This window comes from Staurois parvus, unplaced genomic scaffold, assembly GCF_062004578.1.
Source record: "Staurois parvus isolate SC_StPar_1 unplaced genomic scaffold, SC_StPar_1.0 ptg000147l, whole genome shotgun sequence".
NCBI classification, from domain to species: Eukaryota; Metazoa; Chordata; class Amphibia; order Anura; family Ranidae; genus Staurois; species Staurois parvus.
Window position 1 is genome coordinate 21,694,200 of NW_028317943.1, and position 27,416 is coordinate 21,721,615.

At 37.6% G+C, this 27,416-nt stretch overlaps 1 protein-coding gene across 2 annotated transcripts in view; it reads left to right on the forward strand.

The window, feature by feature from the left end:
* The window catches only part of PTPRB (protein tyrosine phosphatase receptor type B), a 197,046-nt gene extending 170,096 nt beyond the window's left edge, over positions 1-26,950 (forward strand). For both annotated transcript variants that reach the window (XM_089674108.1, XM_089674107.1), the window contains 5 exons: positions 2,175-2,297; positions 6,499-6,662; positions 9,475-9,610; positions 16,816-16,936; positions 17,021-26,950. In XM_089674108.1, coding sequence (XP_089530234.1) covers positions 2,175-2,297; positions 6,499-6,662; positions 9,475-9,610; positions 16,816-16,936; positions 17,021-17,043 — 567 coding nt within the window. In that variant the 3' untranslated portion in view covers positions 17,044-26,950. The remainder of the gene's footprint in view (positions 1-2,174; positions 2,298-6,498; positions 6,663-9,474; positions 9,611-16,815; positions 16,937-17,020) is intronic.
* Positions 26,951-27,416: the final 466 nt, after the last annotated feature.

Genomic DNA, 27,416 nt, shown 5'->3' on the forward strand with positions numbered 1-27,416 from the left:
TTCCAGAAGTGCATTTGTGAGGTCAGGCACTAAAGGCGGCCAAGAAGGCCTGGCTCACAGTCTCCGCTCTAATTCATCCCAAAGGTGTTGAGGTCAGGACGAGTTGTGCAGGCTGGTCAAGTTCCTCCACCTCAAACTCGCTCATCCATGTCTTTATGGACCTTGCTTTGTGCACTGGTGCGCAGTCATGTTGAAAAAGGAAGGGGCAATCCCCAAACTGTTCCCACAAAGTAGGGAGCATGAAATTGTCCAAAATGTCTTTTTATGCTGGCGTCTGAAGTGTTCCCTTCACTGGAACTAAGGGGCCAAGCCATCCCTGATAAACAACCCCACACTATAATCCCCCCTCCACCAAAATTTATGCTTGGCACAATGCAGTCAGGCAAGTACCATTCTCCTGGCAACTGCCAAACCCAGACACATCCATCAGATTGCCAGACAGAGAAGTGTGATCTGTCACTCCAGAGTACACGTCTTCACTGCTCTAGAGTCAAGTGGTGGAGTGTTTTACACCTCTTCATCTGATGCTTTGCATTGCACTTGGTGATGTAAGGCGTGTATGCAGCTGCTTGGCTATGGAAACCCATTCCATGAAGCTCTCTATGCATTGTTGTTGTGCTAATCTGAAGGCCACATGAAGTTTGGAAGTCTTTAGCTATTGATTCTGCAGACAGCTGGCAACTTCTGTGCGCTCTGCGCTTCAGCATGCGCTGACCCTGCTCTGCCATTTTACTCTGTAGCTGAGTTGCTGTTGTTCCCAGTTGCTTCCTCTTTGCTATAATACCACTAACAGTTGACTGTGGAATATTTAGTAGCAAGGAAATTTCACGGATAAACTTATTGTACAGATGGCAGCCTAACACGGTACCAAGCTTGGATTCACTGAGCTCCTGAGAGCGACCCATTCTTTCACACACGTTTGTAGAAGCAGTCTGCATGCCTAGGTGCTTTATTTTATACACCTGTGGCCATAGAGGTGATTGCAACACCTGAATCCATTGATTTGGAGGGGTGTCCCAATACTTTTGGCAATATAATGTAGTTACATTAGTCCAGCTTGGACCAATGTAGCTATGTATTTACCATATCTGTGGGATCACTCTAGAAGCTGGAAATTACTGTAGTAGACAATGCTACTCCAGTGATATCCACTGGTTTCCAGGACCCCAACCAAGTGGCTGCTCTGTTGCATTGTGAACACAGGGGGTTGGCTATTTAGCGCAGGTGCCATTCAGAGAATGCTTTGCTGACCTCGAACACAGGACCTGGAAACTAATGGAGATCACTGGAGTAGTGGTGCTTAGTTCAATGATTTTTCAACCTCTAGAGGGATTCCACAGGTATGGTATATGCATAGCTATATCGGTTACTGTTAAGGTTTACATACACTTTAATTTGATATTACAGGGAGACAATGAACATCCTGCGCAGCAGAATAACTGTGATGATGTTTCCTTCTACCTAAATGTCTAATAACATAGATGTATTGGCTATTTAGAATTGTTAATAATACAATAAAAAATACATACATTTCGTATAGGTATGAATATACTTATATGCGTTTATGAAAAGTATCACTAACTTTTTAACATACTGAGAATAGATATTTCATCTTAAAGCGAAGCTCCAAAAGGGGAAATTCTGCTTTAAGACATCCACCCCCTTCTTCTGCCTAAGTTGGCATGTAATTTTGGAGGAGAGGGAAGCAGGTACCTAGTTTTGACTAATACCCACTCCCCCTCCCTCCCTACATTCTTCTGGGACATGTGACAGGTCCCAGAAGACTACAGAACCATTCACAAAGAGCAGCACGCCTCGCACATGCACAGTGGGCATCCAGCTGTGAAGCCAAAAGCTACACAGCTAGCTGCCAACAGTTAGGATGCCTGTGCCGGGAACCCGGAGGCTAGTGAAGAACTAGCCCGGGTGAGGATGCGCTAGATCCTGGGACAGGTAGGTTTCCTATTATTAAAAGTCAGCAGCTACAGTATTTGTACTGCTGACTTTTAATTTTTTTTTACACACTGAACCTCTGCTTTAAACTTAGGATTGCATGACTATGGCACTACTCCATGTAATAATCTTTGTTATACATTGACACTATTGTTGAACAATGCCATTACTTTGTAAAACACACATATGCGACCAGCTAAATTATTATTTTCTCTCTACAGGTAAAATGTGATCATTACTGGCCTTTTGATCAAGATTCCTTGTATTATGGAGACCTCATAGTTCAAATGTTGTCAGAGTCTGTGTTACCCGAGTGGACAATAAGAGAATTCAAAATTTGCAGTGTAAGATGTTTTCCCTCATATTGAGATTAAATACTGTGAAAGTTTCTGTGGCTGCTCAGTCTCATTTATCAAGGACTTGAAATCGATGCCGGAATACACAATATGTAATTCTTATTTTGCAAAACTTTTTTATAATTGATGATCTGTGCCTGTGGCTGCAACAAGGGTGGACCTAATATTTAGCAAAAGGTCAGGCTGCTAATTTTCTGAAATACAAAATCCACTCCAGGACTTACTAAAAAAAGATTGATTGATGGAGTGGCAGCCATGTTTGCAGTGTGGCATTTAACTGTGTCAAGATGACTGTGCCTAAAGGAAAGTTATAGCTGACAAACAAGCTGCTGTTATGACAAATTATATATTGCAGCAATCACAAATGATGTGGCAGTACTGAAACCTTTGCAGATACAATTGAAATTCAGCTCTCAAATGTAGACACACTGTTTAAATATATCCATTCTTCTACACAAACCAGTATACCATGTATTGTATTGTTTTGTATTTAGTAAGGTGTCATTTCCATAAACCCCCAGAGCTAATAAAGCTAGGGCTGTAAAAAAAACTACAGTTTCTCTCATCATTAGTCTTTAAACTAGACACAATGAAGGGGCGGATCCATCACCTCTCAGTCACCTTCCACCTGTAATTTATTTTATGGATGAAAACAAAACAAAGACCAATTTTGAGATAAATACGATCAATATGTATCCACTTTGAACTTCTCGATTATGGGCCTTCAACCCAGCTTAGACGTGAAGGTTGCCGCTCTCAGTGGTTACCCAACTTCCATTATTACCCTTCCCTACCCTTATTGCATACTCTCTATGTTTAGATCCTTCTCCACTTAGCTTCTTACTGAGTATGTTCTCCTTGGTCACAGAATACCTGAACACACACGCCTACTTACTTACCTTTATCTCAACCATATACCCTTTATAGAAATCAATGCACAGTGTGGGCCTCTACCGAACCACTTTCATCATTTTAACAAGGTTGTTGAAGTCCTTCCCCAATGGCTATGTATACCATTGATTACCTGTTATCTGTGCTAAAATTCCATTTTTTCTGTACTGTATTTTGTTTTGTATGGAAATTGTTTATTAAATGTTTACTACATAAAAAATAAAACAAATATATACATGTGGTTGCTATTGGCAAAAATAGTCCTGATTTTTGCCCTCCAGTGTTCACAAATAGCACATATTTGTAGGTCATAATAAATGCAGACCTTATGCTGCTTAGTTACTAAATCAAAGAAATAGCTATATTAATAGTTAGTCTGATTCAGCTGGAATTGTCCTGTAATGTTGAAGACATTCCACAGCTTATCTAAGCCATTTTTTAAGTTCCAATGAGTGTCAGAAAGATACAGCTGTGCCCAAAAGTTTGCATACCCTTGGTAATATACAGTATGTACCATTTTTAAAGAAAACATGAGTGAGCAGGGAAAACACATTTATTTAATTTCTAATGGGGTTTATATTCAACTGTAGGTTTTAACAGAATGGTCAACAATAAAACAAAACATGGCAATAAGTAAACAAATGAAATGACCCCTGTTCAAAAGTCTGCATACCTTTAGTTTTAGGTATTGCCCCCTTTAGCATCAATGACAGCATGCAGTCTTTTGTCTATGAGGCCATGAATTCTTGCAGGTTATATAGCTACCCATTCATCTTGGCAAAATGCTTCCAGGTCTTGCAAGGTTATCGGTCGCCTTGCATGAACTGCGCGCTTGAGATATCTCCAGAATGGCTTGATCATAGTAAGGTTAGGAGACTGAGATGGCCACTCCAGAACCTTCCCCTTTTTGTGCTATAACCACTGGAGGGTCAACTTGGCATTGTCGTGCTGGAAAGTCCAAAAGTGTCCCATGCGCAGCTTTTGAGTAGCAGAATGCAAAATGCTTCCAGGTCTTGCAAGGTTATCGGTCGCCATGCATGAACTGCGCGCTTGAGATATCTCCAGAATGGCTTGATCATAGTAAGGTTAGGAGACTGAGATGGCCACTCCAGAACCTTCCCCTTTTTGTGCTATAACCACTGGAGGGTCAACTTGGCATTGTCGTGCTGGAAAGTCCAAAAGTGTCCCATGCGCAGCTTTTGAGTAGCAGAATGCAAATTGTCTGCCAATATTTTCTGATAATATTCTGCATTCATCTCACTCTCAATTTTCACAAAATTACCCATGTCTTTAGAGCTCAAACACCCTCAAAACATCAGTCAGCCACTTCCATGCTTCACAGTGGGGTTGATATTCTTGTCACTATAGGTCTGGTTTACCCCTCTCCAAACAGCACTTATGGTTGTGACCATAAAGTTTTATTATGGTCTCGTCCCTCTAGATTACAGTGTGCCAGAAGCTGTGAAGTGTGTCAAGGTGTTGTCAGGCATATTGTAACTGGGCTATTTTGTGGCATTGGTGCAGTAAAGGCTTCTTTCTAGCTACTCGACCATGCTGCTCATTTTGTTCAAGTAACATTATTGTACTCCTTGAAACAACCACACTGTCTTTATCCAGAGCAGCCTGTATTTCCCCTGAGGTTACCAGTGGGTTTTTCTTTGTATCCCAAACAATTCTGGCAGTTATGCAATATTTCTAGGTCTACTGGACCTTGGCTTAATATGAAGAGATCCCCAAATGTTCTACTTCTTAATAAACGATTGAACAATACTGACTGGCACATTCAAGGATTTGGATATCTTTTATATCCTTTTCCATCTTTATAAAGTTCCCCTACCTTGATACGCACGTCTTTTGACAGTTCTTTTCTGCTCCCTATGGCTCAGTATCTAGCCTGCTCACTGCATTCACGTGAGAGCTAGTGAACTCATTGTCTATTTATACACAGAAACTAATTGCAATTTAAAAAGCCACAGATGTGGGAAATTAAACTTTAATTGCATTTTAAACTATGCGTCTCATCTTGTGTGTCTGTTCCAAGGCCAAACATTCCAGGTTATGTAAACGTTTGATCAGAGCCATTTGGGTGATTTCTGTTATTAAGATTTAAATAGAAGTCAAACAAATATGTGCTAATAAATGGCTTCATATGACCACTGTCCTTAAATAAAAGACAGTTTTTTGGCATGATCAGTGATATTTTTTTTAGTGTAATCTTCATTTAGGGTAGAAATAGTACAAATTTAGGTAGACGTCTCATTCAGTGTGTACAGAAAGAGTCATAACCAGCAAGGCAAGCTCAAGTCTTCCAATGCTGCTGACATTCAAGCACAGAGTATACACGTCTACGTCACAGGACTAGCAGCATAATAGGCTGACCTGAGACAAATGATACAAAACAAACAAAAACATCCAGGATAGTTAGTGTTAAGTCACGTCCCAATTCGAATGATCAGTCATATTTTCAATATCAATGTCAAAATGTAATGTGTTCTGCCAGGGTATGCAAGCTTTTAAGCACAACTGTATCCCAGCATTTCTGTTCACATCTTAAACACCTTAATCTGTTTGCCATGGAATGTGTAGAGCAGGAGGATAGGAAGTTTTAAAAATTTATGATCAACTTTTTCTAGTTATAAAATCCCATTGTTGGTGTCAAAAGGGCTACATGGGTGTTAGTTCCTTAATTTAAGTAGCTAAATATGTAAATTGTTACCAATTGTTGGGTAGATATATTAATAGGCCAAAATTTGTGAAAGCCAGATGATGTCAAAGACCCTCCACCCCTGTCAAGGGATAGTTGTTCCATTGTCGAAGATAGCCTTTATCATGTCTCTTGTGAATCAGCCAGAAGGTTTACATTTTAATAATAAACATAATAGTTACTGTTTATCAATCAAACTCCCAATACAAACTTCTGGAAAAATATGTGATCTCTTCAATTCATCCATTGAGGATCAGAACCTTTGAGAATTGTCTTGACATGATGTTATAAAGAATTCAGCAAGGTTGTTTCTGTGTTTAAGAAATTGCGTTCTGTTGTATAGAAGAACAGAACACTGACATTGAATTGAATTGAATAGAGTTATTTAAACAAATGACTAGCTCACTTTTAATCATTTCATCACAAAATGAACAAAGCTTGTTTTTCAATATTTGGAAGCTACAATGTTAATGCCAATAAGCAGTTATATTAAAAATGTCCTGTTCTGCCTTTAGAGGTTTATATATGAAGACCTCTTACCACAGAGGTTATTCTTTGACAGAATACAAATAGTTTCTTGTTTTTTTTTTACAGGAAGATCAACTGGATGCAGCCAGGCTGGTTCGGCATTTCCATTATACCGTGTGGCCTGATCATGGAGTCCCTGAAACCACCCAGTCTTTGATTCAGTTTGTGAGGACTGTAAGAGATTACATAAACAGAACCCCAGGAACAGGTCCTACAGTGGTACATTGCAGGTATGGCTAAAACTATGGCTAAAACTATTTCACTTCTAGCACTTGTACCATAGGTACATTTGTAGAAATACACTAAAAGTCAATACTGCTCACGTAATGGTAAATGCTCTACAGTCCTTACAGAGCAAACAGTCCATGCTGGCAATTTTTAGGAAAAAATGCAGCTTCTTGACAATTAAAAGTCAATCTCAAGCACAACTGAGAGCACAAAGGGGACAAAATATGAAGCATTCAGTTTGAAACAGCGACTATAATAGTCACATATTCTAAATTTTTAACAGGCGTAACATGGATACCTCCATATCTCCTGCACTAGAGAATAGTTGGAATGCAGTACTATAAGAGGGGAACTAACACAGTTTCAAACAGCTGGAGATGGCCAGGAGTAACCTAAATAAACCATTCAAGGATCTTCTTTTTTGATATAGCAGAAAAGGCCCTAGAAGCCCTGTCTGCTTACTTTTTCGCTGACTGTATCCTATTTGGGAGTTTTGCTTCATTTCCTGTCCTAGAGATGCAATGGGGGGAATAATAGGCGATTAGAAAGGGGATTTTTCTTTCATACAGTTGTCAACTGGTGTTAGAACTGGTGTCACCACTGTAAGACTCACAATCAACTTTTGTTCTTGTGGCAGCTCTAAGATTTGGAATTTCTTGTCACTCGATGATGATGGTCACCAGGACAAATAGAGGGACAAAATTATCCAGTCTTTGAATCAGCTTGTGAATCAGGGGGAACAAAGACAGCTTTAAAAACTTGATGTTACAACCGTCCCCCACTCTATTTAAAACTAAATTAAAAAGTGTTGACTATACATACACTAAGAATTAGAACTGTTTGTCTCGCTTTCCCTAAAATGGAACCTCCAAGTCCTTTTGTTGTACTTTTGGGGAATTAATGTTCTTACAATCTTTTATAAATAATTATACTAAGCACATCTGTACAAGGAAACCACAGTAGAACTTAATTAACCACTACAATTATATAAATATTAATGCTCCAGTGGGCTTAGGGACACAAGGTACATACAAAATCTTGTAATAGCGAATTTCAAATGCTAGTGCTGGTTTTCAGTTCTTTTCTTCTTACCCTAAAAACATGTGTATTTAAACACTTTTGTATGTGATTTCTTCTTCTAAGAAGAGAAAATTCAAACTGTGTCAATTACTGGAGGTGGCACGCAGCCATATAAGTTTATCTGTGTCTGCTTAGGGTGTCTTGGACAACATGCATCATCACTGACACCTGTCATTAAGGTTAGGTACTGCTATATCAATGAAAAATACAAGGACTTACAGATCTGACAATAAGGCCTCAAGAGAAATATCTAGCAGCTTGCTCAGCCACCTTGATGAAATTTCATAAACTTCTGTTTATTCCAATTAGAAATAAAACTCAATAATGATTACAATGCTGTAGTCAGGAAGGAATTACCAGAGACAGCAAATGTATTTATTGCCATAATTGGTGAGCAATTGAAGGAAAACTTATATGTTTTGTAGTAATTGTTTTTTGAATATTTGCAAGTTTATAAACTGATCTTTTTAATTCCCTGCATACATTTGACATACATGAGCCAAATATAGGGCTGATTTATTTTCGTAGCTTCATTCATAACCCACACACACACACACTGCTCTAGCATTGTGTCAGAATAAAAACTTTAATTATTTTTTAATTGTGCATCTCTTTTTAAATGAAAATGTATCTCATCTTGATGACATTCTTAATCTCACCATACAAGTAACTGTCTGGATGTGTAATCTTCTTCACGATCAAATTTAAAATTGAATAAAACTGTGCGATATGAGGACAAACCTAAACGATCAATTTGTATAGAATCAGGCAGACCCTTGCACTATATAATTGTTGGAGAGGCTAAAGGAGATTGTACAATCCATTTGTAATGTGTGTGGTGAGCTTTATCTCTGGTAATCGTTCTGTTACAGACCTGTGCAAATCTATCTTCCACCCAGGATTACAGGTATAGGGGTTGCAACTCTATGAAAAAAAAACCTGTTGTATAGACTTTGCAAATTGTCCCTAATTTGCGTAATACATTACCCACAATTTGTTTCCTTAAAGTGGAACTTTACAGCGGTAGTAAAAATCCCTTTTGCAACTTTTACCTACAAGTAAGCTTATAATAAAGTTTACCTGTAGGAAAAATTTATATCTCCTAAGTATGCACTGCTTCCCGTGCACATGCACAGTTGTGACATCATCACGTTTCAGCCAATCAAATGGCCAGAGCCCTAGACCTGGAAGAAGATGGAATCTGCTGCAGGGATCCAGTGTATGCAGTGCATACTAGCACATTATGGCTTTAAATTGCAAGGGGTCCTTTTTTTTTTGATAACTTTACTACCACTTTAATGAAAAAGTAAAAAATTGTGAACAGGCAGGATTTTTAATACAAAAAAGACATACCATGTCTCATCTGCATTAACATTCCCTTCCCTGCCAGTCTGCACTGTACAATGAGATGTCCATGTGCAGCTCAGTGTAAAATGTCAGCAATAACAAGTGACCAAACTCCTGCGCATGCACGGGAATGACATCATCTCAGGCCTGCCATTTAAAATAACCTGGGATCGATACCTAGAAGCAGTTGGGCTGAAGATATCAGCAGCTGTGGGGACTGCTAGGTCATAACAACACTGGAGAACAGGTGAGTATAGGCCTGCTTTAACATACTATGCACTGTATTGTAGTGTAAAGTGACAAATAAAGCCAAAATATCATAGAATCTACAATTACATATCCTGATAATTACATTGAAGGTCTTATGTTCACTGATTTTTTTTGCAGTGCTGGTGTTGGCAGAACAGGGACCTTCATTGCTCTGGACAGGATTCTTCAGCAAATTGATACAAAAGACTCAGTGGACATTTATGGGGCAGTGTATGATCTCCGGCTTCATCGTGTTCACATGGTCCAGACTGAGGTAAGCCTGGCAAAGCACAGCATTCACATTCAAGGTATATATTATGAAGTATCTATGCATAGGACCTAGTGGGTTAAATTGGTTGAAAGAAAAAAATGAAATAATACAATAGTATATTGTAATCAGAGGCATGAATTCAACCTACAGTGTTCTGAGCATGTTTATTGTATTTAAACAGCTAGTTAAGTTAAAATGACACTAAACTACGGTAAAAAAATCTTTCATGAGTGTACATATTCCTAACTAAAAATAAAATGATCTTGCTCTCAGCCTCCTCCAAATCTTTAAATTAATTTTTTTCCTTTTTTTTTTCTGCTGTGATCTGACTTCCTGTTAGAAGGTGGCTACGTTTGTTCTCCATCGCCCCATTGTACTATTTAGGAATATAGCCACTATCTCTTGCTCTCTACTGAGGTTGGCTAGGGACTTTGGGATTTGTAGAGAACATAGAGAAGTGCACATGACTGCAGCTAACATGTACTGCGTGTTCCAAACAAATGAAAGTGAGGAAGAAAAAGAGGGTCTTGGGAGCTCACGGAGGGCATTACAAGGAGCCAGAAAAATACAGTAAGAAACTAATTCATTAAAATAGGTTACAGGGCCATTAAGTAGTGAATGTGTATGGATTATTTTGATGGAATAAGGATATTAGGGTCACTTTAAAATGCTACATCTATAATAACTATCATTGCCATCCCTAAAGAACAATGAAATCATTGCTTTAAACACAAATGGCATTCCAGCCTGAACCATTTAGACTACATGTAATTCATGGATAGCTTACTAAGAAAATGATTATAATGCTTTACACTCTTCCCCATACTAGCATTTCATTTAAGGAGGGTAACCCAAATTATTTTTTATAAAAGACTGACTGGAATTCAGCTACTGCATAACGAAGAACTTATTTGCTGACCATGTCTCTAATGGAGATATACTCCTAGGTTCTCATCCTGGCAACCTCAATGGAGGTAAGGAAAAATATCCCCAATGGGGTAGCAGACGTCAATAAAAAACTATTGATAATCTGCATTGAGCGCAATACGGGAAATCGTGAACCCATTAATCATTTTGGCTGATGACCATTGATATAGGACTCTTATTATATTCTTTACTTATGGACTCTATTCAGGGTGCAAGTCCTGTGGTCCTCTGGATGACAAGCACAGTCTAACCCAAGGGCGGACTGACAACTCATGGGGCCCCCGGGCAATAGGGGATCATGAGGCCCCTGTGTCCTTGCCCAAACTCAAAAAAACCTATGGAAAAAAGGTACCATGGGCATCTCATGGGGCCCCCTACTGACCCCGGGCCCTCGGGCAGTGCTCGAGTTTCCAAATGGTCAGTCCGCCCCTGGGCTAACCAGAGCCAGTGACCTTAACAGCGAATAATCCAGCACCTTACAGCCACATCTTTTAATCAATAGAAATCTGACAGAGCTTCTAACCCTTCATCAGTCAACACCTCCAGAATGCTACCCACATGGAAGAAAAATATATTTGAAATATATTTTTTAAATATTCTTCCCAAATATATTGACATATATTTGAAATGCTACAATTTTGACCATATTCAATATATTTCAAAATACATTTATATATACTGCATGCTGAAATGCTTTTTTATATATTTCAATATATATGAAAAATATTTTTAAAAATATATTTTTTTTAAATATATTCTTCAGATTTTTTTTAACATATAAAAAAGTAATTTTAACATATATTTTTACATATATTTGTAAATGTATTCCAAAAATGTACATTTGTATTTTTAAAGACATACATTATATTTGAAATGTATTTTTAAAAATATTTTTCATATATTTTGTAATAAAGCATTTCAACATGCAGTATATATATATATATGTTGAAATATATTTTGAAATTTATTTACTATGGCCTAAATTGTAGCATTTCAAATAAATGTCAATACATTTGGGAAGAATATTTTTAAAATATATTTCAAATATATTTTTCTTCCATATGGGTAGGCTGTTCTATCAATTACATAAATAAGGTACCATCTACTACCAGCATACACCGCATCCCTATTGTTACATAGCTGATTAATGAACCATTTTTCCCAATTTATCATACAAACATTTTCCCTATCAACAGCTTACATTAGACTCTTAATTCATCTTCTTTCACTCTACATAAATATTCATCTTTAGCACACAAAAAGCTATCTAGAAAAGTGGCGTGTCATTCAGTATTCACTGTCACAGTGCACTTTTCTATAATAACACGTCTTACCCGAACCATCAAAAAAACATTCCTTCCTGAGAATTATATACTCTTTATATTTAAGTTTAGAAGGAAATTCTATTTTCTGTGCTATAATGGTATAACTAAGTCAATTTTAAAGAATGTTTTGTACATTAACAATATGATTCAGTATCATTGCATCAAGAAGGTATTCATTTACCATGCACTGTAATGACAACAAGACAAATCAAGCATTTTCTACATTTTTAAATAGATGTGATTTTTATGCATGTAACGCTTAGATAATTTTATATTGTAATTTATATTGTAATAAATCACACTGGATTTTGGCTTAGAAAACATTGGATAGATTCCACAAAAAATACACGAATAGGGAACAGTTTGTCTTTAGATATATCCTAGGTATCATATTTTAGTAGAACAGTAGTGATTTGGGACAATGGTGGCTTCCATGTGATAAATGCATCAGTGTGTTTTTTTTCTGTGTGTATTATACTTTTATCATGAACATTGATCCCGCACAGGAATCAAAACCAAATATTATTTATTAATGCCTAGAGATGCAGAAGCTGAAGCTTTGAACTTCAGCAATAGTAAAGAAAAACAAAACCTCTAGGAGGGTTTAGAAAATATTAAAGGAGATTGTTTAACCTTTTGTTAATTGGTAATGGTGTTCTAAATCCTATTAAAATAAAATGTCCACTCAGATTGCCTTAAGCTAAGTTTTAGACCTTGTTCACATGAGCATTTATATGAATATTTGCATTTATTTGTGTTTTTAGAACATTTCTAAATGCTTAATTATTCTCTTGATGAGATCTATATGTTTGAGTTCTCAGGTCTGCATACTTTCTGTGGTCATTGCTTTTCCCTGTAGGAACATCCCCGTAGGATGCACAGGAGGTGCTAGAATACAAAAATGTTGTTGGGAATTACCAGTGCTCCTGGGTTGACAGTCAGCAATTATAGCAAGGAAATCTGTTGAATAATTCTAGGGTCCTTTCAAAAGAACATTCCAATCAGATCCTCCTGTGAGATTTTCAGAAGCATAAATTGAGACATCTGGGGTTTCTAAAAAAAAAATAAACCTTCATATTCACCTATATGCTGCAGCATCACTGTGATACAGCAGCTTTTCCACATTGGTGCTAAGCCTGAAAACGTAGCATGACCACAGTTTGCTCAGTCTAACGTGTCCATTACAAGATGCAGGAAAAGAATGAACAGACGCGGATGTCACAAAAGTGGCATCCATTCCATTCTCTTCCAGTTCAGCAGGGAATCTGTTAGTAATCAGAACAGACACCTCTCGCCTGAAAGAACCATAAGACGAAAGATGCCGGAGGTTGTCTTATCTCATCTGATTTCATGCATTACTAAAATGCAGCTTTTTAAATTAACCAACTTTTTTAAAAAGTTTACTTTTTTGTATAAAAACCAAGGAAATCTAAGATAAATTTTAATATCAGGGAATAAACGAAGAGGCTTTCTATTAGAATCAAGGGGTTTATTAGAAATGTGTTTGAAATAGTAGGGACATTCTTCATCCAATTTTCCCTCTGTAGCAACTGATACCTACCAGTTACATTGTACAATATATAATGTATAATCTAGACTGGAATGGATAGGGTTGGTTAGAGCAGCCTTTCTCAACCAGGGTGCCCAGGCACCCTGGGGTGTTTGAGGTTTCTTCAGGGGTGCCTTGGTAAAATGTCTAAGAATTGCCCAAAATTTGTATACAAGCCAGCGGGTGGAACAAGCCTGCCTTTTAGTTACACAAAGCCACAGGTTTTTATTGTGCACCATCACAACCTTCTAGCTGCCAGCGTCCTGACAACCAATGACATCATCAGTTGATAAGGAGGATGTCAGCTGCCTGCACGGCATCCTAGTTTTACTCTCCACTGCCCCTCTCCATCAGTGCTGGGGTCACATCAGCTCAGTGATGGAGAAAAACTGAGGGAGAAGAGAAACATTGGATTACTACTCAGTACCAGTGTGCAAAAGTGTATCTGCTTTGGAAGAATAAATCACCTCTAACACTCTAACATTGGGTGTCCTACATGTGTGGTGAGTTATATAAAACTATTAGAATAGTTTTTCTCATTTTAGAATGGGGTGCCTTGGGTCTGTCCATAACTTTAAAGGGTGCCTCGGGACTGTCCATAATTTTAAAGGGTGACTTGACTGAAAAAAGGTTGAGAAACACTGGGTTAGAGGACAATGAACCAAGAGAAATTGACTGCGACAGGTTTAGTTCAACAATAAGAAAAACATATGTATTTTCTTCCGTCATCGCTGATATGCTTTCTTTTTTTTTTTCTATTTCTACCTGGAATACACCCTACAACTTTCCTAATACAACTTTTCCTTTCCAAGTAATTCTTCTGTACAAGGTTACAAATACTAGCTGTCAATGGCTGACATGAGCTGGGACCAGCTGAGAGATGATAGCCATTCTTGGGTACCAGGAAGAATATCACTACTCTGGCTGCAATCCAACCACCACTCCAATCTAGTTGTTCCTTTGTCTAATGTAGAGGGAAGTTTATCAGCCATCAGACAGAGAACATGCAAAGGTTGTTGTCTGTACATTATTACAAATAGGGAAATCTAAGAAACAGAAATAGCACATATAATATTTGCTTAAATTAGGTCTGTGCACATTTGATAACTTGCTATGCACCATGCTACCGTGCTATGACATGACGTTAAAATATGACCATTTAAAGTGAAAGATTATATTAATGAACCTGGCCATAGAACAAGTGAAAACAATCCTTCATCAAATAACTCTTATCTTTTATCACATCCTTTCTAGTGGAGGGTAGATGGCCATTTGTAAAATTTAGTTAAACTGCAAAGCTGGCAGTTTATTCCTCAAAATGCCATACCTTGTGATCATGATGACAGTGATCACCAATGTAAACAGTGTAGTGTTTACATTAGTAAACCCACCCCTTCCTCTTACAACAGAGGAAGAGAGTACTAACATTCATTCCTGTTCATTCCTGTTCAGCAGCAGCAGTTCTGGGTTGGTTTACACTCCATTCTGTCTCTGCAGTGATCTATTCATATTCTTTATCCTTTAGTAGGTCTGTACAATAACCTCTCCATCCCCACCCTCTCACTGTATGGGAGCTGTACATTAATCCCTTCACCCCTCCTTATACTATGTAAAACCTGTACATTTAGTATGTCTCATGCACAAACAGCAAGGTCCGTGTTTTAACCACCTCAATACCAGCATATTTTTTTTTCCACAAAAGGGAGAGGGGGAGGGGAGAGGGTGTACTGTCCTGGAATTTTTATTTGATATGTGTAATAACAGAAAGTAGGGGAAACTCGGTTTTTTTCACATTTTTCTGTATTTCTTTTCCCCTTACCTAAAAAATTTGTAAAAAATCCAAAGGTTGATAAATGCCACCATAAAAAGCTCTATCGGTCTCAAAAATGATTGAATAAACTAAGTTTCAGAGGGGTATTACAGGCTAGTACTGAAGTGGTTAAACTCTGTAAATTGTTACATTTTTGTAGAAAGTGTGACTTGCTGGAGGTGATCAAAGGTTTGGGAGACCCTCCAACATGTATTGCAAGGATGAGGATGTTCTGCACTGTCATAGCGTTTATTTCTGCTGTTAGTATGGAGCATTAAAGGATCAACTAAGCATTACCAAGTGCAAATCAGCTAAATCATTTTTTTGCCCAATGTTGTTGTCATATGGTTCTATGCCTTTCGTATCCCATGACTTGTACTGACCAATTAAAAAAAAAACATGCAACAGTTATATCAGGCAATTCTTCCTCTTGCAGGGTAATTAAATGAAACCTTTCATAAATGTGTCAACCTCCATTACTAACCTCCTTTTAAAGATTCTACTGGCTTGTCTGTGTCTGGGATAAAGCGTATCTAAACCTGAAGAACAAAAAATGGAAAACATTGCAGCTTACCAGTCAGATCTGGTGGCTCCATTAGTGCACTTTTATATGTTTTTTTTCCCTTTTTTCACTTGGTGATCCTGCCACTAGCACACTTCCTATCACAAGGTGACAACATCCACCCACTGTACTGAATCTATGGAGGAGCCATGCTGTCACCCTCGGCTTCTCACTCCAGATTTGGACTTTAGAAAATCTCTCCTCTGCTCATCTCCATAACATGTGGGGGAGGTCTTATGTAGAGCAAGAAGAGAACCTAGATAGGGTTATTACACTGCCTAAGCTTTCAGTGCATCTTATCAATATTGTTGTGTACCTTTAGCACTTTTAACCACTTGCCGTTCGCATATATGCAGCCTCTTGGCGGGTGGGCTTTAACAGCGAGCAACCACATATAAGCTTCCCACTGCAAACACATTACTGTGGTGAGAGCATGCTCCCACCACAGTAACCAGTGGGTACTGGAAAGCTCCCTATGCATACTTGCAATTGGAAGCTTTCCAATCATGTGACAGCTATGACTGCCAATCACAGTGGTCACACGACTAGAATGCCTGCCTCTGCTTCCCGGCATTTGGAACCTCTTAAAGGGCCGGGAGGCGGCAGCAGGAAGAAATTAAAGACACAAAACATGAGTCAATGTGCTTACATTGGAGAGATTTTTTTGTTTTGACATACATAAGGTACTTTAAGTCACTTACCAGGAACAAAATACTGTATGTAGTAAATGTTATCAGAGTAAAATCACAATGATCGGTAGATATGTTCCGTAATGATGCCACATGATCAGCATAATAGCCAAATAAATAGAATGTTCAGGAAAAAAATCAGCAATAACATACAGTTTTATAAGAGATTTATTTTAAGACCCAGAGATTTATTTTTAAGACCCAACGTTCTGTATATTTTTTTAATTATTAGTCTATCAGTTATACATTGGGACAATGAAAGCTATTTATATACACAAACTTTTTATATTCTGAAAGTAAATATGTCTCTAATAAAATGAGTTGCCTTATATTCTTTTCTTCCCAGTGTCAGTATTTGTATCTACATCAGTGCGTGCGAGATGTGTTGAGAGCCAGAAAGCTGCGCAATGAACAGGACAACCCATTATTCCCAATATATGAGAATGTGAATCCTGAATATCACAGAGGTGAGTGTTTCAACTGCAAATAAGAAAACAAACATTGTATTTTTTTATTCTTCTAGATATTCACTTAATTGTTTTCTTTTACAGAAAATGTATATGCGAGGCATTAAATCCCTCAAAGTCCCCTGTTAAAATCAGACTCAAGCTACATGTTCTAGAGCACTATGTATCGCCAGCCATGTTGTCTGTCTTCTGTAATTTATTCGCTTGGCTATTTTGTAAGGTATATGTAATTTAACTGTACATTAAGTCCTCATAAAGTATGTAAATATATGTATTTGTTTATGGACAGTTTAACTAAGTACTGCTACAGAAAGTTTTTGTTTTCCAGGTAAAACTGATCTTAGGGATAGAAAATATGACATTGCAATGAATGAAGCTTTATATTGAGTCAATGGGGTTTATTTACTAAAGCTGGAGAGTCCAAAATCAGACTCCCTTCTGCATAGAAACCAATCAGCTTCTAACCTCAGCTTGTTCAATGAAGCTTTGGCAATGAAACCTGGAAGCTGATTGGTTTCTATGCAGAAGGGAGTCTGATTTTGGACTCTCCAGCTTTAGTAAATAAACCCCAATGTGTCTGAAATATTTGAACATTGATGTCTCAGCAATGCATACAGTATATCATTTAATCACATCTTATCAAAGATGTCTTTATCCACTTTCAAATAGCCTTTGACTAAGAACTTTATTTTTAAAATTATTAAGAAAAAAAAATTGGTAAAAAATGATAGCGCATACCTCATAAACAAGGATGCCATGGCTCTTACAAGTTGCAATTTAAATGAAAAATGTGTTTTATGGATAAACATAGGATTGATCTCTCTTTAAAATGTACAATACTACCTTGCCTTAAACGTAAAACGTAAAAAAGTAAATAAATAAATAACATGTTATATTTACCTACTCCGTGTAATTGTTTTGCACAGAGCAGCCCTGATCGTCCTCTTCTCGGTTACCCCGCTGGCACTCTTGGCTCCTCCCCCCTGCCAAGTGCCCTCATAGCAAACCCATAGCTAACCTTGATCCCAAGCCAAGCTCTCTGTGTCCATTGACACACAGAGCGTGGCTCAGCACAACTCCACTCTCCCTCCTTACTGGCTGAGATTGACAGCAGTGGGAGCCAATGGCTCCTGCTGCTGCCTCTGCTGCTGCCAATGAGGAGACAGAGCTCAAAGAGCCACTGCTCTCATGCACATCGCTGGATTGAGATTGGGCTCAGGTAAGTATAAGCGGGGCTGGGGGGGCTGCTTGCAGAAGGTTTATAGCCTTAAAGCATAGAATGCATTAAGGTAAAAAAAAACTTGTAGCTTTAGAACCACTTCACTACTTATAGCATTCCACGCATTATTGATGCTCACTGGACATGTTACATTAAGCTGAATTGTTGTTATGCACATTGGGGGTTGCATATCACCTTATAATTTGGGACATAGCATCCATAAAGCGCACAGCTAGTTACAGTTACGAATACCTGCCAAGTAGGTGAAGCAATATAATAACCTCAGGAAGGTGTAGTGGAAACAAAATGTAGACTATTTGTGGTAAAAAAAATGGGTTTAAGTCTTTTAAGTCCATTTTATCAAATGTATTGGCACCTAAATGTGCTAAGCAGACTTTAAGGCATACTGAAGAGACATACAGTATTATTATTTCAGATGCCAGTTTAGCATGCCTTAAGCACATTTTAGGGTGTTTTAGTGTACCTTTCCCATGCTGTGTTAGCTTCTCACTCCCATCTCCGTAAAACTCATGAACTCCTAAAACTGAATTATTTCCAGTAGATGCTGCACCTTTGGGGGTTTATGAATGGTAGGGGTTTACTAATGCAATGTAATGAATTTACTAATTATGTTCTCAGATAAAAGGACAGTAATCCTAAAATACAACTTTATATTGAAGACTTTATGTTAATGGACATTAAACACAAGTTTACCAATAAACAGAAATACATGGTAAGGGTGGCACCATAGGAAAGTATTTTCTCAAAAGACGTACTGTCCAGTGGTTTAATATTGAATACTGTCAAATGCCATTGACAAACCTCCGTGATCCAAAATTGGTATATAACATAGAAATATAATATCTAAAATTAATTACATGCATGAGGGTTTCTACATAGGTTTATTTTTGCTACTACTAACCCTTCTGCCTAAAGTACATTTTAAATGAAAGAAATAAGAAATAGGAATCTGTCATTGCTTATCCCCATCTGGAAATGGTAGTTGCCTGGCCACTTTGTAAACCCATTGGCTTTAATGTTCACCGAATCAATGTCATAGAATGTGTTTGCAGATCAAGAAAGCCAAAGAAGTAAAAAATCCTTATCTGCATACTTGTTCCTCGACAGTGACTCAAAGTGTTGAGATCAGATGACCAATATGATAAATAAGCAATCAGCTGGTTCTGATAGAGCTATGGTGGCCTCCATGTATCTCTGCAAACAAATTTACTTTAAGGAAGCTTGTATTTTAGACTTACTAGTCCTGAAAAGGATCACTGGCATTGTATTGTGGGTTTGAAGAATTTAGTGACCAAAGTGGACCATACACTGTAACTACAATATAAGCTATATAGGACTGAGTACCATTTAACATGGGAGATTTGATATATATTGCTGGCACTTAAGAAATGGTGCTGATAATTATTAATGGTTAAGCATTATGATATTAGCCATTGTGTTTTGCAGCATTTAGTCACCAAGCTACAAATATTAAAATTCTATAATGTGTAATATGTATATTTTAAGCATGTACTTACATGTTATGGCATTGATTCCACAATGTAAAAGATAGCACTTTGAAATTTTGATTTATGTCATTAATTTCATCATTCTTAAGGAAAATGTATGTTTTTTATTAACTGTGTATGTTTGTATCGACAGCTTTATAAAGAGCTTTATATCTGCTATACAGATTTATACTGAAGATATTTTTGTATTAAAGTATAGCCTAATAAAGCTATATAATATATTATCAAAGGGTTTTATGGCCTTAAATGCACTCATCCTGACACATTAAATAGCATACAGAATACTGGAGATTGCAACTGGGTCATATATATGAGCCTTTTCCAGCAAAGGTTTGTTAAATGTGTTGGAGATTTGGTTACCATGGTAATTATGATGTTCATTGCTTAATGGTCAGCACTCGGCACATCATTTACTAGTTAAATGAGCATCCTGGTTCAGAGGATGCTAACAGAGAGCTTCTACAAAGGCTTTGCACTCCTTACTTAGATGTATGGAAGAGTTACAATTGTATGTATCTGTTGTCATGCTACTTTGTGCAATATAGTTATAATGGTAAAAAGCAGATGCAACAAACCAGATAAACTGACTTCTATAAAATAATTCCTGATATTATTAAAATGAAGTATAAAATAAGGGTGATCATTTGCCAAATTGCCATAAAATAAATTGTATGGCAACAGTTTGGTTTATTGCTTCTTATGCATTATCTAAATAGATAGCCTTGATTTATAGGTTAATTACTGTAGCCTCAAACACATGGTTTCCATTCTATGAATCCCTTATTTTCTAATGACCATTGATCCTACTTTAATGAGTCCATTTAGCATGAAGAACAATTACACTCGATGTAACAGTACAAGCAGCTCACAAAGCAACTAAAGTAACATATGGGTCCTTATTAAGCATACTGCAATAGGTCAAGATGTAAGCTGTACCCAAACAAAGCAGAGTTTGTCACTGATCTAGGGTACATTGTACAATGTCATTTCCTTTGGTCAATGTGGCATGCAGCACACCTTTGTTCACTGCACTAAACTACTATACAAGTCCTGTAACCATTATTGTTATAAGCCATTTCTGTAAATCTAAAATCCAAATATTTTCCTCAGACATTACAGGGAAATTCCAAAATTAAAAAAAAACTGTTTCTTATTTGTTTTTCACAAACAGGCAGTTTACTGTACTGTCTCTCCTTACAAGTAACTACAAATAAGTGGCAGTAAGGCTTAAACAAAACTGAATGCTTTCCAGGGTCCTGATTTTCCTGATCAGCCGGTAATGGAGTTAAGGAGCAATCATGTCTCACACAGTGGACCCAATCTTATAAGCAGAGATTTTGTTCTTCCTGACTCTCCATCCAGACTGTCTAGTACCACCCTTCTTCTAAATTGGCTTAGCAGTACACTACCAAGTTCAGCCATCATACCCTTCTGAGACCAGAGCCTTGAAAAGACTGTATGACCAATTAGCTCCAGTACATCTAGAGCCCATGGCTGAAAGAAAAGGACAAACTTGTCCTAATCTGCTTTCAGTTTAGTTGTTTCAGCATGGACCCAGAATGACAGGCAGCATCATGGGGGTGTCTGTGTGCCTTCCCTGGCAGCCCTAGGACACAGCCTAAATTGTCTATGCAGAAAACTGGCCTTGATTGTAGAACTATACAAGTAATACAACTGCAGGATAAAAAGACAAAATTCCAGTGCAACTGAACAAAACAAGCATAACAATTGCTCAGACAAGGTAGAGACTGTGACATCAGCACCATGCCTCTCCAACTTGTATAATTAGATAACATTTATTGAGATAATTCAAAGTGTTCCTTGAATGTTGCCCACACCAAGCAAGCGACCTCCTGTGTTCACTAAGAAGCAGGGCAGCAACTCTTTACAGTACCCAGAAAGTAGTGGAGATCACTGTAGTAGCAGTGCCTACCACAGTGATTTCCAGCTTCCATGGGGAACCCACAGGTTTGGTATATATATCTATATATATATAGATATATATACATATATATAGATATATATACTCACACTATATTGCCAAAAGTATTGGAAAGCCTGTCTTTACATGCACTATGAACTTTAATGGCATCCCAGTATTAGTCCAAAGGGTTTAGTATTGAGTTGGCCCACCCTGTGCAGCTATAACAGCTTCAACTCTTCTGGGAGCGCATTTGTGAGTTCAGGCACTAGTGTCGGACAAGAAGGCCTGGCTCGCAATCTCCATACTAATTCATCCTAAAGGTGTTCTATCAGGTTGAGGTCAGGACTCTGTGCAGGCCAGTCAAGTTCCTCCACTCCAGACTCCCTCATCCATGTCTTTATGGACCTTGCTTTGTCCACTAGTGCACAGTAATGTTGGAACAGGATGGGGCCATCCCCAAACTGTTCCCAAAAAGCTGGGAGCATGAAATTGTCCAAAATGTCTTGGCATGCTGACGCCTTAAGAGTTCCCTTCACTGGAATTACGGGGCCAAGCCCAACCCCTGAAAAACAACCCCACACCATAATCCCCCTTCCACCAAACTTTACACTTGGCACAATGCGGTCAGGCAAGTATTGTTTTCCTGGCAACTGCAAAACCCAGACACATCCTTCAGATTGCCAAACAGAGAAGGGTGATTTGTCACTCCAGAAAACACGTCTCCACTGCTCTAGAGTCCAGTGGCGGTGTGCTTTACACCACTGCATCTGACGCTTTGCATTGCACTTGGTATTGTAAGGCTTGGATGCAGCTGCTCAGCCATGAAAACCCATTCTATGAAGCTCTCTATGCACTGTTGTGCTAATCTGAAGGACACATAAAGTTTGTAGGTCTTTAGCTATTGACTTTACAGACAGTTGGTGACTTCTGCTCACTGTGCGCTTCAGCATACGATAACCCCTCTTTGTCATTTTCTGTGGCCTACCACTTTGTGGCTGAGTTGCTGTTGTTCCCAGTTGCTTTCTCTTTGTTGTAATACCACTAACAGTTGACTGTGAAATATTTAGTAGCAAGGACATTTCAGGGATGGACTTATTGTACAGGTGGCAACCTACCATGGTACCGCACTTGAATTCACTGAGCTCCTGAGAGCGACCCATTCTTTCACAAATGTTTGTAGAAGCAGTCTGCATGCCTAGTTGCTTGATTTTATACACCTGTGGTCATGGAGGTGATTGGAACACCTGAATCCAATCATTTGGAGGGGTGTCTCAATACTTTTGGCAAGCTGGATCAATGTAACTATGTAAAAATTGCCATACCTAAACTTCCACTTTAAGCTGATTTTTTTTGTTACACAACTATTTACAGTATATACTGAGCATGCACATACATTGTTTTGTTCACACGGAAGGGCATGAGGCTTTTTGTTTAAATTTCTCTGAACACTATAGAGAAGTCTTTTAAAAATATACAAGTTTCCCTGACACCAAGAGGTAAAAAGGTGACAGGGCAGGGAGCATCAGCATACAGCCTGTGATTGACAGTGTCAATAAGCTGTGTGAAGGGGAGTGTGTCCTTTCCCTCCAATCAGCTCTCACTGAGCTCTGCAGAGTGTAACTTTCTGAAAACTCAGACAAGATTGTATATTTTTTTGTACTTTGAATGGATGTAAAGAAGAAAATACTGCAGATAAACAGGTACAACGTATGAAGGAGGATTTGTTTTTACTTCTGTGTATCACCTGAGGCCAGTCACTTTACTGGGTATATGTGAGGGTTTACAACCACTTTGAGATATACAGTTGTTTCAGAAGTCAGTGGAGTTTCTTTTATGAATACTGACATTCAGAAATTACACTGCCCCTGTGAGTAGCCATATTTGCTTAGATCTATTTGACATCTTAAGCTGCCCATGGCTCAGATGTTTTTTCCCAGTGAGTCCCACTTGCTGCGGCAGCAGGGATGGTGGCAATGACAAATCTCTGTGTACTAGTATTTAACAAACTAACAGTCTGCTAGGACAATTTACTTTTTGGAAATGTTTGGAAATCCACTTTACTGTAGGAAAGTAAGCCTATCATAACCTACGGTGCCTTCTCATAAGACCACTTGCAACAATGTATGCACCACAGTCAGAACCAGTTCTGTATGTTGTTTGATGTCTACTTGTATTAAAAAAGGATGAGTGAAATAATTTATAGCCTACTCAGAATTACAAAACAGGAGCTCTAAAACTTGTTACACAGGAGATTTATATGTAGCTTTACGTAATGTACTGTATCAACCCTTTGCTTTTAAATTATATTTAGTCATATTTATTTAGATACCACTTGTATTTTTAATATGCATAAATAAATACAGTTACAGAAAAGCAGTGTATTTGATAAATACAGAATTTATAGTGGATAGATTTTAAAGTCAACAGCCAAACACCATAGCAGAGGGTGTAAAGGCTTTAATTGTATTACTTGTCTCTATCACTGTGAGGGAAGTTTCACTATATTTTATATCTACAGTATATAAAATTAGTTTAGGTGGGACATTACAGGAGACATCAAAATTATATTTAAAGTATAACTAAAGGCAAATGTTTTTTTAAATTTTGGTCAGAGCGTGAGTGCAGAGGGATTAGAACACTTCTCAGTTTTTATTGCTGTCTGTGCCCCTGTTAAGGAAATTCACCCTCTCTGTTTGTCCTGTTTATCATTATCATTGAAAGTAAAAGAAAATCTCAAATTTTGGGTTGTCCCCAGAAAAGTATTAGAGGGTAAATCTTCCAATGGGGACACTAGTTCTGGTGACCTGGAGGTTCTCAAGGAATTCCCTTAATTTGCAGGCATTTCCCCACAGTTCATGTGGGAAATGGAGAAATCTCCGCAATGTGACACAGATGGCAAAAAAAAGAAAATCTGACAGGGGTTATAACCCTCTCTCGCTCTATCCAACATGGAAAAAAAAAGTTTTGACTATAGTTCTACTTTAACTAAGGATGTTTGTTAGTGTTTTCATTCATCCATTGCCTCTTTTTTAGCTGTTTGGTATGAACAGCTAAAATGTCAAGACCTCGTGTCAAAGTTCCCACATCATGCTATTAGTGGTGACCATTGCAATATGTTACTGTCTCTGCTGGATTCTCCCTTACTTTATAAGTAAAATTGTCAAAAATCTTAGATTATAAAGCAGCAAAAATAGATAACCAGAGCTTACCTTCAGCGGCAGCACAGTGGCTAAATGGTTAGCACATCTGCCTGGCAGCACTAGGGTCGTTGGTTTGAATCCCCGCCATGGCACCACCTGCCTGGAGTTTGCATGTTGTCCCTGTGCCTGTGTGGGTTTCCTCTGGGTACTCCAGTTTTCTCCCACACTCCAAAGACATGCTGGTAGGTTAATTGGATCCTGTCTAACTTGGCCCTAGTATATGTATGAATGTAAGTTAGGGACCTTAGATTGTACACCCCTTGAGGGTTAAGGACTGATGTGAATGTACAATTTATATGTAAAGTGCTGTGTAAATTGATGGTGCTATATAAGTACCTGAAATAAATAAATAAATATAGGTATGGGAAGTTGAAGGTATACTCAAATTGCCTTCTCCTCTTAAAAGTCAAGCTTCACATTTCCCTTTGTGACTTTTGAGTGTTCATATTAGTCTTTTAATGAAATGAGTAATGTCAATAACCCATATAGAGATTTAAAGGGTTGATTTACTAAAATCAAATTGACTGTTCACATTGCAAGAGGATTTTCTGAAGAGCTTAGTGAATGAGGTGAAGTTCTACTGATGTCCATAATCCAAATCATGTACAAGCAAAAATGTGTTGTTTTCCTTGCATGTGATTGGGTATTCTTTACAAAGTAAAATTTCACTGCATTCACTAGGCTTTAGGAAAATTCCCTGGCAAAGCTATTTGCTTATAATAAACCAACCCCTTAGGATATAGCAAGGCCAGGGTCAAATGTAATTCTTTCATGAAAAGCCAGGATTTGCAGATAATTTGGCTGTCTATATTCTCTGGATTTAGTAGTCTTCTTATGCTATTTTAATGACATAGTCAATGTGATACGCCTAATATTATGGTAGGTTACTTTAAGCTTTTTATTCAGATTGGATCCAGGAGAGGAAAAAATATACCGTTTCAGCAGGAATGTTCCTCGACTGAAGTACCCTAATAGTATCAAATTCTACTGGTTGATTCCGCAGACCAGTGTCCACTAATAAGTTAATGATTTTGGATGGAGTGGGACTTTAATTGAGTATAAATATTTACTTTAATTTTAGTGTTACCATGTCGTGAATGTAGGGATGTGGATTACTGGTGCCCAAGTCAACAGTGTTAGGCAGAATTTATAAAAATAAGCCTTGCATAGTAACAAATGCTTAGCAATGCATAGACATCACACCCTCCTGTTTTCCAGAGCTCAACATTTTCTCAAGTCAAGTCAATGCCTAATGATATTAACTTCTGGGTACAAATAAGATGAGTGATACAACATAACCAAAATGGTTTTCCCATAGAACCTACACGTTTTAAATCACTCAAGGACACTAAAAAGTGGTATTTGATATTTATTACTGACTTCTCTCAATCTTTGTTTAAAGAAGATCTGTGTCCAGATCAAGGAGTGGGCACAAATAATACTTAGCAGTGATGAGGTTGTGCTTGTTTATAGGTAATGATGACCAACAGCTGATAAAAATAAAAAAACTCAGCATTTACACCTTGTAGCATTTCAGTTCATTCATTAGGTTTCTAGCATATTGATTGCATTATTAAATCACAATAGTGTACTTATTATACATGAAAAGAGTTGAGTTATTTTCATATCAAGGCAGATGCTTCTTGGGCTTTTGGAAACATTTGATGTAGATTACATATTCGGTGTAAAACTTTACTTGAAAATATGCACCTAACTCAAAGTTATCTTTTTATCACATCAGGAGAAACATTGTTAAACTCCTCCACTGTTAAACAGATTTGTATGATTATGCTGCACCTATCTTTCTGTCTTGAAAACTTGGGATAAATAATCCAGAATGATAATTTTGCTAATTCTGTTTCAAATGTAGCAACGGTCTTCTTTTCTTCTTTCACAAAGGTGGGAACCAGGCAGTCTGAGACCATATTTAAGCTTTTTTGGGTAGTCATATTTACTCTTGTTACAACATTTTCAGTTTGTATATTACATGGGAGTTCAATACTGTGTTATTGGACAGTTCTGCTATCTCAGTTACAATGTAATAAGAAATATTATGTTTTTTTACTCCATGTGTAAATCGTTTACATAACTCTCTGTCTGCATATATCATTCAATATCAATAAAAGTGATTTAAGTTTCATATTCTGTTGTCTGCTGTGTGTTTATGTACAAATTTATAAGTGTAACCTTATTATGTTGTAAATGCAGATGACCATTTTAACTAACACTGAGATAAAAGAAGAATAAAATGGGACAGCATTGTCCTCAGCCTTGTCAAAGTGATCACTCTGATATTGTACAAGTCATACAAATGATCAGAGAGAAGAGAAATCACCCTGACTTTGTACAAGTCAGAAATCATGAGGGGAAAAAAGATCAACTCAGCATTTTACAAGTTATATACATGATCAAAGAAGAGGCCCAACCTTGTACAAGTCAAATAAATGATCATATAGAAGAACAATCTCCCCAATATTTATAAAATTCATACAAAACATCAGACAGAAAAGAGATTGCCCTCACATTGCACAAGTCATATAAATGAGCAGCAAAGAGAGATCAACTCAACATTGCAGAAATTACATAAATAATCAGAAAGGAGAACAAT